Raw genomic sequence first — 14905 nt, 5'->3', positions numbered from 1 at the left:
GCACCCACACAAACATAAACACAACATACACACCAAGACACACTACTCAATCGTTTTATTTTAATTTTATCTTGTTTTTGCTATGGAAGAGTAAGGCCTCCACACAGGTATTTTGATGCTTACTAGGAGGTCTTCACAACATGTACCATTTACAATGTAAGAAACGAAATAAACGATTTTTATTTTTTTATTTTTTATTTTTTTTAATAATCCTGAGGTTAATATTTTTGTTTGTTTCAGGAATAACTAAGTATGTCGTCCGAGAAGATGGAAAATGGGGATGGAGTTAAAAATAACACAGCGAGCCTGTGTGGAAGCAATGTGAAATTAAGACGAGAGCTCGGCCTGTTTTCAGCTATAAACCTTATATTAGGAGTCATGATAGGTTCTGGAATATTCGTGTCGCCAGCAACGGCCTTGAAACATTCTGGATCTGTGGCACTGTGCCTGATCGTATGGATTGTGTCTGGAATCATATCCTTATTAGGTGGGTGCAGGTAAGATGCCTGTCCGTTCGTATATATATAACAAATATATCATTTTATTACATACTGCTCTGGCTCGGCGTTTGAGACCTGAACTTACATTCATCATCGTCATCATATCAATTTAACCAATACGGGTCTCTTCACACAATGAGAAGGGTTTGGGCCGCAGTGCACAATGGCCAAGTGGACTTCACACGCTTTCGAGAACATTATGGAGAACTCTCAGGCATGCAAGTTTCCTCACGACTTTTTCCTTCACCGTTGAATCAAACACCCACGAAAGTGAAATCGACGTCCTAACCTAGTCGTTACTGGTTAGGTTTACCGCTTACGCCACTACAATAAATTACGCCATGCAAATAGGGTTGCCAGACGGTCGGAAATTGGCGGGATTCTCCCGAATTTTTGTATGTCCTCCCGACTCCCGACAAAGCAAATAATCTCCCGAAAAACAAGTTCGATAATTTTAAGTTCACATTTTCGTCAAACGTAACTTGCAAACAACACACAAAAAAAAATGACAATGACTTATGGCAAGAACAAAAACAATAAACATGCTCATTCGGCTCTTATCTTATGTGTCACAAATCCCTACTATGTTTTTTTTTCTTATATCTACAGTGCAATGCAAAAATATGTTTGTTTACTTAATATATTATGTATAATTAATATTATTAACTTATTTTTTTATTTCTCCCGACCAAAGCCAGGAAGAATCGATCTGGCAACCCTACATGCGAATCCTATAAAGGCTGTATTTATACTGGGTTTTTGTCAGCGATTTCTGTAATTTTATTTTCTCCAACCACTGCCCAAGAGCCTGGTTAAAGATCTCTAGGATGATCAAGGTAAATTACTGAGTGCCAAGCGCGAGATATTCTACCTATGTTTACCTAATCGATTGTGTGTAAGCGAACTACGTATTATATTGTATCGAAGTAGAGCCAAACGGTTACAATATTGGGCAACCGTATTGTCACTAGATGGCGCTGTTTCCTAATAAAATGTATATGGTTCCATACCATATACATTTTATTAGGAAACAGCGCCGACAGCGACGACACTTACAATCGATTAGGTAAACATTAGTAGAATATCTCGCACTTGGCCCCTAATTAATGTACCTTGATCATCCAAGAGAGTTGTAACCAGGCGCTTGGACAGTGTTTGAAGAAAATAAAAATTACAGGAATCGCTGGCCCAACACAATATACACACATCCTTAAGAAATTCGCATTGCGTAATGTTGTGTAGTGAGAGCGGTAAACCTAACATATCCTCTAGGTTAGGACTTCGGCAACGGATAAAAGTCGTGATTACCTCGAAATAGATCCTTTATGTAAACGTAGGTATTATCTTACTCTTGGCATTCTGTACCATGAGCTTAATCCCTTCTATAATAATAGACAGGATTCTCAGATATTTTTTTTTTTTTTTTCTGTATCTCAGTTGACAGCAAGTCTAGCTAAAGTTAGGTTAATACTAGGAAAGTTGCCACCAAATAACCTGTATCCATATTGTGCATTCTGAAACCTAAGTTACCAACTCAGTTTATTTAAACTCGGTAGGCAGATACAATTAAGTAATATTTAATAATGGTTTACTTAATTCCAATTAATTAAAACCCAGATATACCACAAATAATTAATCTGGGTGATAAAAATACTAAGATTTAAAATGGATTGACAACTAAAACGAAACTTGTGAACTACAAATTTATTTACAGTACCGTGTTGAAGAGGTGACACTTTACTATTTAATTGTATTTATAATATATCTCTTTCCAGGGGCGTTATCATTCGCTGAACTGGGAACAGTTGTTGGTAAATCCGGCGCTGAATATGCCTACTTTCAAGCAGCCTTTGGAAAAATGCACAAATTTTGGGGTCCGCTACCCTCCTTCATATGTGCCTGGATTTATGTTGTCATATTGAGACCAGCAGAAGTAGCCATTATTGTCCTGACTTTCGCAAAGTATGCAATACAGCCCTTTACAATTCATTTGCAAGAAGATTATAAGTCAATGGCAATAATACTAGGCTCTCTATCAGCACTATGTAAGTATATCAAAAACTAAATACCTTAACTATCACGAATCCTTTAAATCATTTAAAAATTTTCTCTAATAAAAGGTATGTAAGTTTAAATTACCGTGAGTAATAAAATACCAACATAAGCGTTGATAATTTATCAATATAGCATACAATGTACACCATAATATATATTATACGTATCGATACGGACTTATGTTCGATACCAAGCCCAACACTATTCATTGCGATTTGCTGTTCAGACTATATATATATTATATATATAGCTGTTATAGCTGTTTTAACATTGACTGTTGACACTTGTCTATGGTCAGCGGACGAACTCAGTTTAGGTATATAGTCTGTGCGTTCTGATCGGTGATCCGTCATGTTACGAGTGTTCGTTTTCTACGGTTCGTTTTATTTTGAATAAATAAACACAACTTGTGGAGTCCGAGTGATTCGACTTTTAGAGTTCGATTTCATAATATTTTAGTTTCTTGTGTTTCTGGTTTCATTTAAATACTAGTAAATAGGTCAGACAGACGTTAACATAAAATTAAGAAATAACAGTTTACATCTTCAAACAAGTTCGGTGGGACATAATGCAAGACTAATATATCTCAATTTAGAGATACTTTGGCTTAGGTCTGCGATAAAAGCCTATTAAATATTTTCTAGTATTTCATTCTATCTTAAATTAGTGTCTAAGAGATACTGCTTAAAAGTAAAAACGAGAATTCTGAGAAAAAAGCCAGTATAATCGGTCCAAAAGATTCAAAGGCGAATCGCGGCTTTCTCTTTGCTATTAATCGTGTTTGTTTATGTGAACATACATTATGAACAGTAAATTTAACGAAGCAACTAAAGAGGGGCTATCTCATCAAATAAAACACTTGCGCGAGCGATGTATCGACAATTGCAATATCATTGAGAATTCGCTTCCTGGGCAGTACATATCGCCTGACAATGTTGGTCAATCAGCTCTGTCTTACGTAGAAGGCTTACGAACACAGATTCAGAGCTCGGAAACAGTTATACCTACCGATGAAAACCTCATAATCAGTCGGTTCGTTGCGGAATTGAAAGTAAGAAACGAAGACGTCGAGAAACTAACTGCATTCACCCGAGCAGCAATTCTGGACGCTGAAAATGAAATACTAAGGTGAGTCAATAAACTCCGTACTTCAATATTTCCGATTGATAATAAAGAAATAGTGACTCCATATTGTGTAGTGTATAGATTTAGTATGTGCATTTTATTAACATGTATTTCTGTTCTAAGTGATAATTATCAAAGATCGATTAAAAACTGGCGAGTGAATAAAAGATCCTTCAAGGTTTCATATATATTTTATTATTTTTTAGATTAGAATCCCTTACTGCAGTGGCAGAAGAAGCTCTGAATAAACCCAGAGTGGACACTACAGAAGTGCATCCAGAACAAGTTCAGAGAGCCAGAGAACACTTCCGCATCTTAAAGTCTGAGTTGCACGGATTAATACGTTCCATATTCAAAGATGATAGCGACTTAGTGTCTGATATTACTGGGGTGAGTGCTTAACAATTGTAGTAATAATAAAACTTTTGTTGACAAAAGTCATGGGGAAGTACAACTGCCGCACTTATTTCTGCTGCAAAGCATCATTGTTGTAATGTTGTTTTCCAGTATGTAGGGTATGATGGTTGCTGGTGTACTTACAAGCACATGAGACTTACCCTATATACCCTGCAAAGTGTTGCGCTATTTTTAGGTGATAATTTTACTCTTGCCTTGTTTTACTCATGTGGGCAATCTGCTCGGTCTGCAATTATAACATTTAAAAAAAGTGTAGGCTGTTAGCTTATAGTGACAGTGTAAATTAGTATCTCCAAAAGATCTAATCACACTCTGTTAGTAGGTTTTGCAAATAAAACATTTTTTTTTTCTTATTCTGCTGTGGTTATAAAAAAGGTTACTTATTGAAATTTTGATGAAATAGAGTTACCAACATGATTCAATAAGTTTGAAGTGGAAGAGGCAATCTAGTTCAGCTTACAACTTATCAACCTCACCTATTGAGGTGGCAGACATAATTTGAGAAACCATAGCCTGGGGGGTCCCAATGTACTCAAATTCAAAGTGTTGATAGACCCCCCCCCCCCCTCCCAGAAGTGCACAGATTAGTCGCTGGATGCATTGGCACAGACAGAAGCACAGTAGGTGGAAACCCTAAAAAAACCTATGTCCAGCAGTGGACATCCACTATGGTTGGTATGGTTGGTATGGTTGAGATGATATTGATGATATGAATGGTTATATAGTTGGTGTAATAAGGTTTAATCCTAGAATATCTTCATTTTGTTTTAGCAATTAATGAAAGAGAAGCTGAATGAAGAGTCAAATGGATACATACAAGTAACAGAGGATAATAAGCTCATCATAGAAATGCTGAAAGACATCAAGATTGTTTCCGAAAACCCATATAATAATAAAGAAGTTAAGCTGGCTTCTTGAGCTATTTATGCTTCAAAGAATACCACTATATTTCACACTAAGAAGTTGGAACTACAAAATTAATCAAATTCAAGAAAAGAAGCTAAATCAGAATACATAGGCAGCGTACACATAAAAAACTTGCTAGCATTTTTAGCAATACTTCATTTTTCAATATGCTCCACACACTTGTAACATTGTTGACAATTATCAATAATATTGACGTGTTAGCCTTTAGACTAAACAACTGAATCGAAGGGATTTGAAATTCGATTAAAATATTCCTTAGGGGCAATATGAAAGGATTTTTTAAAAATGATAAGGGACTGAAGGGTGTTACAATTCTTCACTGATCTTGCGTGCATTACGGTGCTCACCGCCGCGCCATTCAGGTCGACAAAAAGACACGAAATCTATTCTCAAAGGGAGTGAAAGTTAGCACTAGTTCACTCAAAAGTTTCATTTGTTGTTCCTCAAAATAATTTTGAGATTTGTTAAAAAAATATTGTTCTTATTTTTAAAATGTTGTGAAACAGTGGCTAGTTACTCTTAGAAAAATTCCAGATTTTATATATATATAATTTTTGTAATAAATATATATCAAAATTGAACTTGTATTTTGATTAAAATTTGATTTTTTTTGTGCGTTTTATATAATTATAGTAAACATGTAGTCCCAACGTTGACAACCCTGTTATTTGAATAAGAAAATAGTCTCATTGTACCTGTTTTTTATCCTTGCTATCAGGATTTAAGTAAAATTATTTAAACATTATTTACAACAGCCCACTGCTGGGCACAGGCTTCTTTCGTATCTGAAAGGAGAGATTCATTATCAAGGAGTTAATCATGCTCACCACTACACCAACGAGAAATTTTCTTACTTAATAACCGATATTTGTTTAGGTTAAAAGGACGTTCACGGACTTGAAATCAAAAACCATACGGTCATTCAACCCAGTGAAAGCTCATGTCCAGATTTTCGTTCAAATACCGAACTTTTTTATGGACGAAACCGTTTTTTTTTTTCAAATATATCTTATAAGTAACTTACTGGAATACTTTACGGAACTACTTACTGAAATACTTTACCCTTAACGGAACGAAAAATTTACTGGATTTGAAGCTCTAATTAGAGATAATGTACCTGCAATAAGGCTGCCCGCAAACAGTCAATATTGTTGACAATATAGTTGCTAAACCAAGTGTTATTATTTCAGTTCTAATGACATACATAAACATAACCAGCGTGAAGTTGTTCGTGAAGGTGCAGAACTTATTCGGGGTGTGCAAAGTGTTAGCATGCCTCATCGTCATCGGTGGAGGCTTATATGAGATCCAAGGTACGTGAAGTGACCAGGGGCCGTGAGCCGTCCATTAATCAGGTAGAGCTCGAAGGGGGGAAGTGTTTAGGAACAAACGAAACATCACGGAGAGGGCTGTAGTAGGGTATCGCGTGTATTAATTTATTGTTAATCGCGCGATTTCGAAGGAGGGGGGTTTGGTTTGTGTGTTCGAAACCTGGACCTCCGCCTACATGTAGTGGAATAAAAACATTACTATTACAGTATGTTACGTTCTGACGACCTCCGTAGCGGAGGAGGAGGATAGTAAAATAAGCGGAGGCCCCGGGCTAGATCCTACCCATTCAAGCAACATCTTACCGGATAAGTTTTCATCGGTAGGCTTGTATTTCTAGCTAATAATTTTTATATTTCTTAACATAAGCATACTTATCTATTCATTCATTATAATCCCTAACAGCTTTTGTAATGTAGCAGGCAACACTGAGAACCTAAATAAAGGCTTCGAGAACAGTACGACGAGCCTCGGCGGGATTGCGCAGGCGCTGTTCTCCGGACTGTGGGCTTACGATGGCTGGAACAGCGTCACCGTGGTCACAGAGGAGATCATCAACCCTGGCACGTGAGTTGGGTTACGTTGGGTTCAACCGTAGACAAATAACCTAACCTTAATATTTATTTAATTATGTTTACATTTACAATATATATATAAAAATAACCAAATGTACAAAAAAAAAAAAAAGACTGTTTGAACTGTTAATTTTATATACAACGTGTAACTGAATTACGAAATACTGTTGAAAGGTGCATAAGGTTATTTAATAAGGAATTACCCTGTAAAAATATTAAATCAATAGAAGCATATTTATTTTTCCATACAAACTAATTCAAAACATTTAAGGTGTTTACTTATGACAACCCTATTGTAGATAAAAGACCGACACATGTAATACCTCTTAGTGTCAGGAGTCACTTGATTTCACTTTTGCATGTGATGCTAGGGCTGTATCTGATTTATTTTAGAAAAAACTACGGCAATGGTTTTCTCAAAAACTATTAGCGTTTCTATTTCACAGATAAGTCTCAGAGACGGTAAATAATGTACCTCTAAAGCCTCTGAAATATTATTTCGGTTTTCATTTACACGTTGTATTTTATATAGAACATGTGGACCTATTCATATTCTGAAATAAATCTTTGTTTTCAGCAACGTCCCACTGAGTATAGCGGTAGCGGTGCCGCTAATAACAGGTCTGTACGTGTTCATGAACGTGGCGTACATGACGGTGCTGACGTCAGCCGAGATGGTATCCGTGCCGGCCGTGGCGGTGACCTTCGGGGAGAGGGTTTTGGGCCCGGCCAGCTTTCTCATACCGCTGATGGTGGCCATCGCCACGTTCGGCTGCGCTATGAGCGTGCAGTTCGGTGTTACCAGGTTAGAAAAGATAATATTCTTATAAAAAAAAAAAGTTGGTCATCATGCCATGGGACTGTTTGTCTAGCGCTGTGCTATAACATGTTGTGTCCACAGAATTAAGAACATATAGAAACCGGGTATAGGACTAATATTGAAGCATCAAAAACCACTCCACTTTAGCAGTTGAGTATTTTAAATAGGCCGTTTATTCATTGGGACAGAGTTTCTAAAGTAATTTTCTTTTCAAGAAAAAGAAATGATAGCGTCATATCCACGTTAGACTGATTATAAAAAAAAATTGCTCTAATAGAGGCTCTCACTTTATAGGGTTTTATAGAGCGAGTGAGAGGGAGAAGAGAGAGTAGAGTAGAATGAGAGAATATTATAGTTAGAATTTTATTTTGTACAGACAGTAATTGGCACAGACTGGATGACTAAGTGTAGGGATCAATATCTTTGGAAAAGCTTGGGGGAGGCCTACTTCTAACTTAAATTAGACCTAAGAATTAACATTAAAAGACATAACAAAATTAACTTTATACAAATTTTTATAAAATAAATTCAAATTTGTAATAATGATTAGTAAAAATGTTATAATAGAAAAATGTAATAATGTAATAATTGGTAGTAGAATAAAGGCTTTTCGATGCTTCCCAGGGTGTGCTACTCGGCAGCACGCGGCGGTCACATGGTGGAGGTGTTCTCGTACGTGAACATGAAGCACATGACGCCCGCGCCCGCCGTCGCTTTCCAGGTTTTTTTTTTTACGTTGTCTTATTTTGTTTATTTAAGGAACAATCAACAGGTTACAACAACAACTCTTAAAAACTAAACAAAAAATGAAAAAAACATATAAATGTAATATTGTAGACACACTTAAAGACTGCCACAACTTGCGACTACAAAACTATAATATTGTCAGTTAGAAGGAAAGAAAAAACGATTAAGAGAGACATAAGAGTACTTATAAGCTGTAAGATCCATCAGGCTGTGGCATAAACTTGAAGAATCTAGCAGCGCGAACAAAAACATACATTTGGATTAAATTAAAAAAACAAAAAATTCTATTAAATTAAAATACAAAACTATAATATTGTCAGTTAGAAGGAAAGAAAAAACGATTAACAGAGACATAAGAGTACTTATAAGCTGTAAGATCCATCAGGCTGTGGCATAAACTTGACGAATCTAGCAGCGCGAACAAAAACATACATTCAGAATAAATTATAATAGGATAACTACAATATTGTCAGTTAGAAGGAAAGAAAAAACGATTAAGAGAGACATAAGAGTACTTATAAGCTGTAAGATCCATCAGGCTGTGACATAATCTTGACGAATCTAGCAGCATGAACAAAAACATACATTTAGATTAAATTAAAAAAACAAAAAATTCTATTAAATTAAAATACAGAACTATAATATTGTCAGTTAGAAGGGAAAAAAAACGATTAACAGAGACATAAGAGTACTTATAAGCTGTAAGATCCATCAGGCTGTGGCATAAACTTGACGAATCTAGCAGCATGAACAAAAACATACATTTAGATTAAATTAAAAAAACAAAAAATTCTATTAAATTAAAATACAAAACTATAATATTGTCAGTTAGAAGGAAAGAAAAAACGATTAACAGAGACATAAGAGTACTTATAAGCTGTAAGATCCATCAGGCTGTGGCATAAACTTGACGAATCTAGCAGCGCGAACAAAAACATACATTTAGAATAAATTAAAAAAACAAAAAATTCTATTAAATTAAAAATAATATTAAAAACATAGGATACCGGGTGCCGCAGTACCATGCGAAAGCGATGCTGAGAACGGAACGGTTTTCCGATTTTTTGCGGTGTTCACCACCCGCAGGGCTAGCACGGGCGGGAGATAAAAATTATATCCACCGATTATATCCCCTCCCAAGGGATATAATTAACGTGCCCACCTGTTCCACTGGAACATGGAATAGGAGAAGTTTACTCCCGTTTATTAATACACATATATTACTTGGATATTATACTTAGATATGATGGCCGACTGGCGCAGTGGGCAGCGACCCTGCTTTCTGAGGTCTGGGTGTCTATCTGTATATTATAAGTATTAATATGTATTATATTCATAAAAATACTCAACAGCTATCTTAGTACCCATAACACAAGCTACGCTTACTTTGGGGCTAGATGGCGATGTGTGTATTGTCGTAGTATATTTATTTATTAATTCCACTGGTGTGCCAGTGCTCTGAGAGTTGATAAAGCTGTGGGAGAAGAAACATTCATATCCTTTCCCTGTGGAGGTAATTGTCCATGCCAGCCGTGCAGGCGAGATTCAAATATATAAAAGGGAAATGCGATTGACCCACTTACTGACTGATCTATCAACGCACAACTCACAGCTCATATCTCTGGCCGATCAGGCTACTTACATTGATATATAATGAAAATTAAGCTTAATTTGCTATACTCCGCCAAAAGCAGGAGAATCTGTATGGTTTAATTTATAATTTCTTCAATGTTCATACTCCACACCAACAGATCTTCGGCAATGTACCCTACAGGAGATGTTGACTTTACAATGAATAATTGTTTTGGTGTGGAGTATAAAGATTAAAGAAATTATAAATTACACCATACAGATAGTTCTGCTTTTCGCGGAAATACAATTAAAAGTAAATTAAGTTTAATTTTCATAATATATCATGGAATTCCGCAAAGTAACGCCTGCTTCTATCCAATACCGTTTACTTTGGCCGGAGAAGAAATCAGGCCATGAATGCTTAATAACTTAAGTAAGAAGATGACTGCAATGGTTCGATGTCGCGTATAAACCGATTAGGGGTACGGATTGAAAAAAAAAATCAAAATTCATTTATTTCAAGTAGCACTATTGAAACGTCAAGTAGGTATGTCTGTTTGTAGTGACTCTACCACAAGCGCACGGCGCGGCGGTTTAATATAACTGCCATACCCCTCACAGGTTAGCCCGCTACAATCTTAAACTGCATGATCATTTACCACTAGGTGATATTGTAGTCAAGATCTAACTTCAGTGGCGTGCACTCCATACATGCACAAAAGCACTGCATACCCTAAAATTTTCGTATAACTCGTAAAGGGGAAGGTTTTTTCAATTGTATGCCATCTTCCTTCTTTATGCATACCCTGGTCAAAAACTCTGTGCACGCCACTGTCTAACTTGTAGTGGAATGAGAAAAATTAGAAAAAAACTATTTGTTCCAGGCAATACTCACATCGATATTCATAGTAGTCGGCAGAATTGATACCTTAATAGACTTCGCGAGCTGGCTGCTATGGTTTTTCTATGGCCTAGCAATGGTAGCCTTGCTTGTATTAAGGAAAACCCAAAAGGATACCCCGAGGTACGTTACTACACTCCAATTTTTCTAACTTATCTTATAATGCTAACAATCTTCCCACTTTTTAATTTAAATTAGGATTTAAAAATATAAAAAATTGTAGCGGTCTCCACATAACCAAACTAGATGGCGCCACAAACATATTGCATCGCGACCAAATATCACAAAAACCAAGTGCGAGAAGTTATTTATCTGCCTACTCCCATGCTCTAGAATCTAGATCCTCTATAAAAGATTTAACAGTTAGCTTATTTCCTACATCAAAACACCCAATGTTCCAATAACCATAATTTAATCCGAATTGATTATAAAAAGTTGTACTGAATTTCATAATAACACTCCATTCGATCTCTTCTGCGCAAAGGATTTAGTCAAATCGATGCGTGGTATCAGCATGGATTTCAAAAAAAGAACATCTATATGAATTTCAAAGAAAGAACACTGTCATCCACGTGCGTTTCAATACCAGAAGGCGAAAAACGTACGTTATTCAAATCAAAATTTAAAAAAAAGTACTGTAAGTCACATTCAAGTGTATTATAATAATGCACTATGCAAAAGTTAAACCAGCATCCCTGAGAGTTATATTGTCCATTATATTCTCAAAAGCGTGTGTAGTCCACCAATCCGCACTGAGCCAGCGTGGTGGTTAACGGCGTCATCAACCAATTACCTGCCCGTTACAAGGCACGGGTGTTAAAATGTTCATTTGTTTTGTTTTTCCATAAAGCTATTCCAATGTTTTAAAGCCATTTCGAAATTGGAATAAAACCTTTGATTTGTTATATCCTCGGTTGTCATGTTTCGGAGCAAAAGATCGTTCCATTTTTAAATTACGCGACACATGAGTTTACCATGTAATTTATTTAGCCGCTACACAAGTACAGATTTTCACACAACTTTTGCCGATACGGCAAATTCGATTTATCTCGAAGAAAATTGTCAAAATCATGCTCAAATTTCCAGGCATGTTTTAAAAAAAGGTTTTTTTTTCTAGGCCGTACAGAGTTCCCACGGTCGTGCCGTACTGCGTATTACTGATATCGATGTTTCTAACTGTATTCTCAGTAATAGACGATCCATCGATGAAGTATGTAACAGCCATTCTGTTAATATTAATCGGAGTCGGCGTGTACACTATCTTCGTGTATCACAGAAAAACTCCTACTACATTGTTAAGTAAGTATAAATTAGATTTAGAATATACGGTTAATACAAAACAACGAGTATTCTCCTAGGTTTTAATATCTAAGTTACACAAATGCATACACTACCAAGTATGTTTAAGTCATTCGTCCTTTGAAATTGTACGTTCCTTCAGTACACTAAAACGTCTTCGCCGGCAAAGACGAGGTCCCTGACTTTTCTGACGTCATCCAGACGTAGGCTCGCACCACGTACTCGGAAGCGTGCGGACTAATCACCGTCCCTGGCACTCCAATCGTCGCCTGAGGCGAGGTTCGGCCTCACATGAGGCGCCCTAGGGTTCAAACTCTTCCTGGCAGAGCCCCATTCTGAGGCAGGCCAACAAGCCCACGTCACGCTGTTAAAATCATTAGGGTTAATCAGCTAAAAAACCAGTGCACTTAATATCATTTCAGAGTATCTCAAGGGCCTTTGACGATATGGACTTACTGATGTGAACCATGCTATTCCGTAATTCCGGAGTTCTGTGCGTTTTTAGCAAGTTAATATTACTTTATTTTACGGTGAAGAAAAATATCGTGAGGAATACGGCATTCCATTATGTGTGAAGTCTACCAATCCGCAAGGCCAGCGTGGAGAATTAGCGTGGCCAGCTATAGCGGTCCATTCCAGACCCTTCAGGATCAATAAAGACAAACTTTTGAACCAATGCACGTCCACTGCTGGACCTAGTTCTATTTTAAGGAGATTCAAATTCCACGGTCTTGTGTCGCTCGTTTGATGTCATCTCTTACGACCTGGCGCAGCGGTTACCGCTGTGATTTTAATGGAGGTTTCGGCATCGATTCCCAGAAAGGGCAATTTTGGAATTTATAATCTCAGAATTTTCTATGGTCAGGTTAGGTGGCAGGCTACGATATTGGCTTGTTACCATAAAAACATGCCGCTAAGCGATTTAGCGTTCCGGTACGATGACGCGTAATAACACATTTTTTATTATGAGTTTAATTTAACTATGCCATACTCCCAAACAGGTTAGCCCGCTATCTTAGGCTGCTTTTTGAAATACCACCAGCTAAGATGCAGTCAAAGGCTAACTTGTAGTGGAATAAAGAAAGAAAAACCTGGAAGTACACATCGTGGGGGTCTATAAAACTTATTTTGCTCAATAATTGATTTCTTATGTTTTCAGGAAAATTCACATTCCTGACGCAAATGCTTTTCCAGTGTGTACCTCCTAACACTCGTGACGACTGATCTTAATATTAAATAATATAATTTGTACATAAGAACTAGTGTTTAAGAAATATAATTTGCAATGCAGAAAGAAATTGTTGTAATAATTATTGTATTATTAAATTATACTAACAAAAAGATTTTTTTTTTACCCTGAAAAAAAATTTCCTGTCAACCCGCATTGAAATAGTATGCTGAGTTTTTGCTCTAAAATCCTCTTTTTTGTATTAGGAGAGGCATGTGCCTCGAAGTAGGGCACTAACGCTTTCAGCTCTTACTTTGAATTTCAAATTAGTATATGTGCCAGTTCCCGTATATAATTTAACAATTTTTAATCATTATTGGTAGTGTATCGAAAATTCTAATACGTTTACATACCTGCTTAAATTATATACAGAATAGTGTAAATTAATCAATACAAACTTATCTCAAAATATATGTTAGGTTTTTCTCTTGGTGTCTATCTTAACCACCATATTAGAATTACCGTGACGTCACATAGTTACGAACATTTGGAGGCTGAGAGGAGGAGAAGAGGAAACCAATACAACTTAAATAAAATTGGACCATATAATTTCAAACATATATGTATGTATATAGATTGATAAGCACATTAATCTCCCGTAGTCGGGTAGTAAATTAAAATGGAGTACACTTTCCGTGAAGCTATATTCCACGGGATCTATTTCCACAAAGGTTAATTAAGTTCTTTACAATTGTTGATAATAAAATTCAAACCTAACGTTTGAATCCTCATTGTATTATACTATAATTATTCTAGTCTTTTGGGATAGCATTCTCTTGGAGTCTGCGTAACGCACTATTTATATTCTCTTTGTCAGAGTAGTCAGAGTCTAACAGTGCTTCTACATCACCGTAGATACAAAATATTTGTAAAATATTTTAGTAAACGTTTTTAATTCAAATTTTGAAATAAATATTATCATGTTATGTAAACATTATTGACACTTTTTATCAGTGGGAACATTTCTAACTAGAGTAACTATCGTAAATTTTGCCATCTTAAACTCTTTTATAAAGAAAAAAACCCATAAAATCGAGATCACGCATACCTATCATTATTATCTGGATATTATTTAGATTTTCGATGCATCGGCATGTTGCCAGAGTGAATAAAAGTATGCGAGAAAATATATTTATTTCCCTTTTCCCGTAGATATAATTATTTAACTCTTTATCTCGGACATTTCCACATATCGTGCTAATCATACAAGTAACTCAAACCTATGTTAGTACTTAACAGCTAGAAACAGCCTTATTCTACACAAAGAATGCATTAAAATCTATTTGAGCCCGCCCTGAAGCAAGTACACTCCACCAGCTCCATCACCTCCAGAGAGAGCTGTCCAGGCTGAATACCTTTGACTGAGGGGGGTGTTGGTGCTATTCACGAGTCTGCTCATCATCATCTTGC

The 14905-nt window shown here is 36.3% G+C and overlaps 1 protein-coding gene across 2 annotated transcripts in view; it reads left to right on the top strand.

The window, feature by feature from the left end:
- Window positions 1-13579, top strand: part of LOC120632035 (b(0,+)-type amino acid transporter 1-like) — a 44438-nt gene extending 30859 nt beyond the window's left edge. Inside the window, exons 2-14 of one of the 2 annotated variants that reach the window (XM_039901793.1) lie at window positions 241-487; window positions 2276-2549; window positions 2917-2921; window positions 3380-3683; window positions 3887-4070; window positions 4869-4963; window positions 6207-6337; window positions 6773-6920; window positions 7506-7733; window positions 8373-8469; window positions 10952-11091; window positions 12086-12267; window positions 13427-13579. In XM_039901793.1, coding sequence (XP_039757727.1) covers window positions 253-487; window positions 2276-2549; window positions 2917-2921; window positions 3380-3683; window positions 3887-4070; window positions 4869-4963; window positions 6207-6337; window positions 6773-6920; window positions 7506-7733; window positions 8373-8469; window positions 10952-11091; window positions 12086-12267; window positions 13427-13491 — 2088 coding nt within the window. In that variant the 5' untranslated portion in view covers window positions 241-252 and the 3' untranslated portion in view covers window positions 13492-13579. The remainder of the gene's footprint in view (window positions 1-240; window positions 488-2275; window positions 2550-2916; window positions 2922-3379; window positions 3684-3886; window positions 4071-4868; window positions 4964-6206; window positions 6338-6772; window positions 6921-7505; window positions 7734-8372; window positions 8470-10951; window positions 11092-12085; window positions 12268-13426) is intronic. The other variant, XM_039901792.1, reaches the window with a different exon arrangement.
- Window positions 13580-14905: the final 1326 nt, after the last annotated feature.

This window comes from Pararge aegeria, chromosome 19 (assembly GCF_905163445.1).
Source record: "Pararge aegeria chromosome 19, ilParAegt1.1, whole genome shotgun sequence".
NCBI lineage: Eukaryota > Metazoa > Arthropoda > Insecta > Lepidoptera > Nymphalidae > Pararge > Pararge aegeria.
This window is presented reverse-complemented; position numbering and strand designations above follow the sequence as displayed.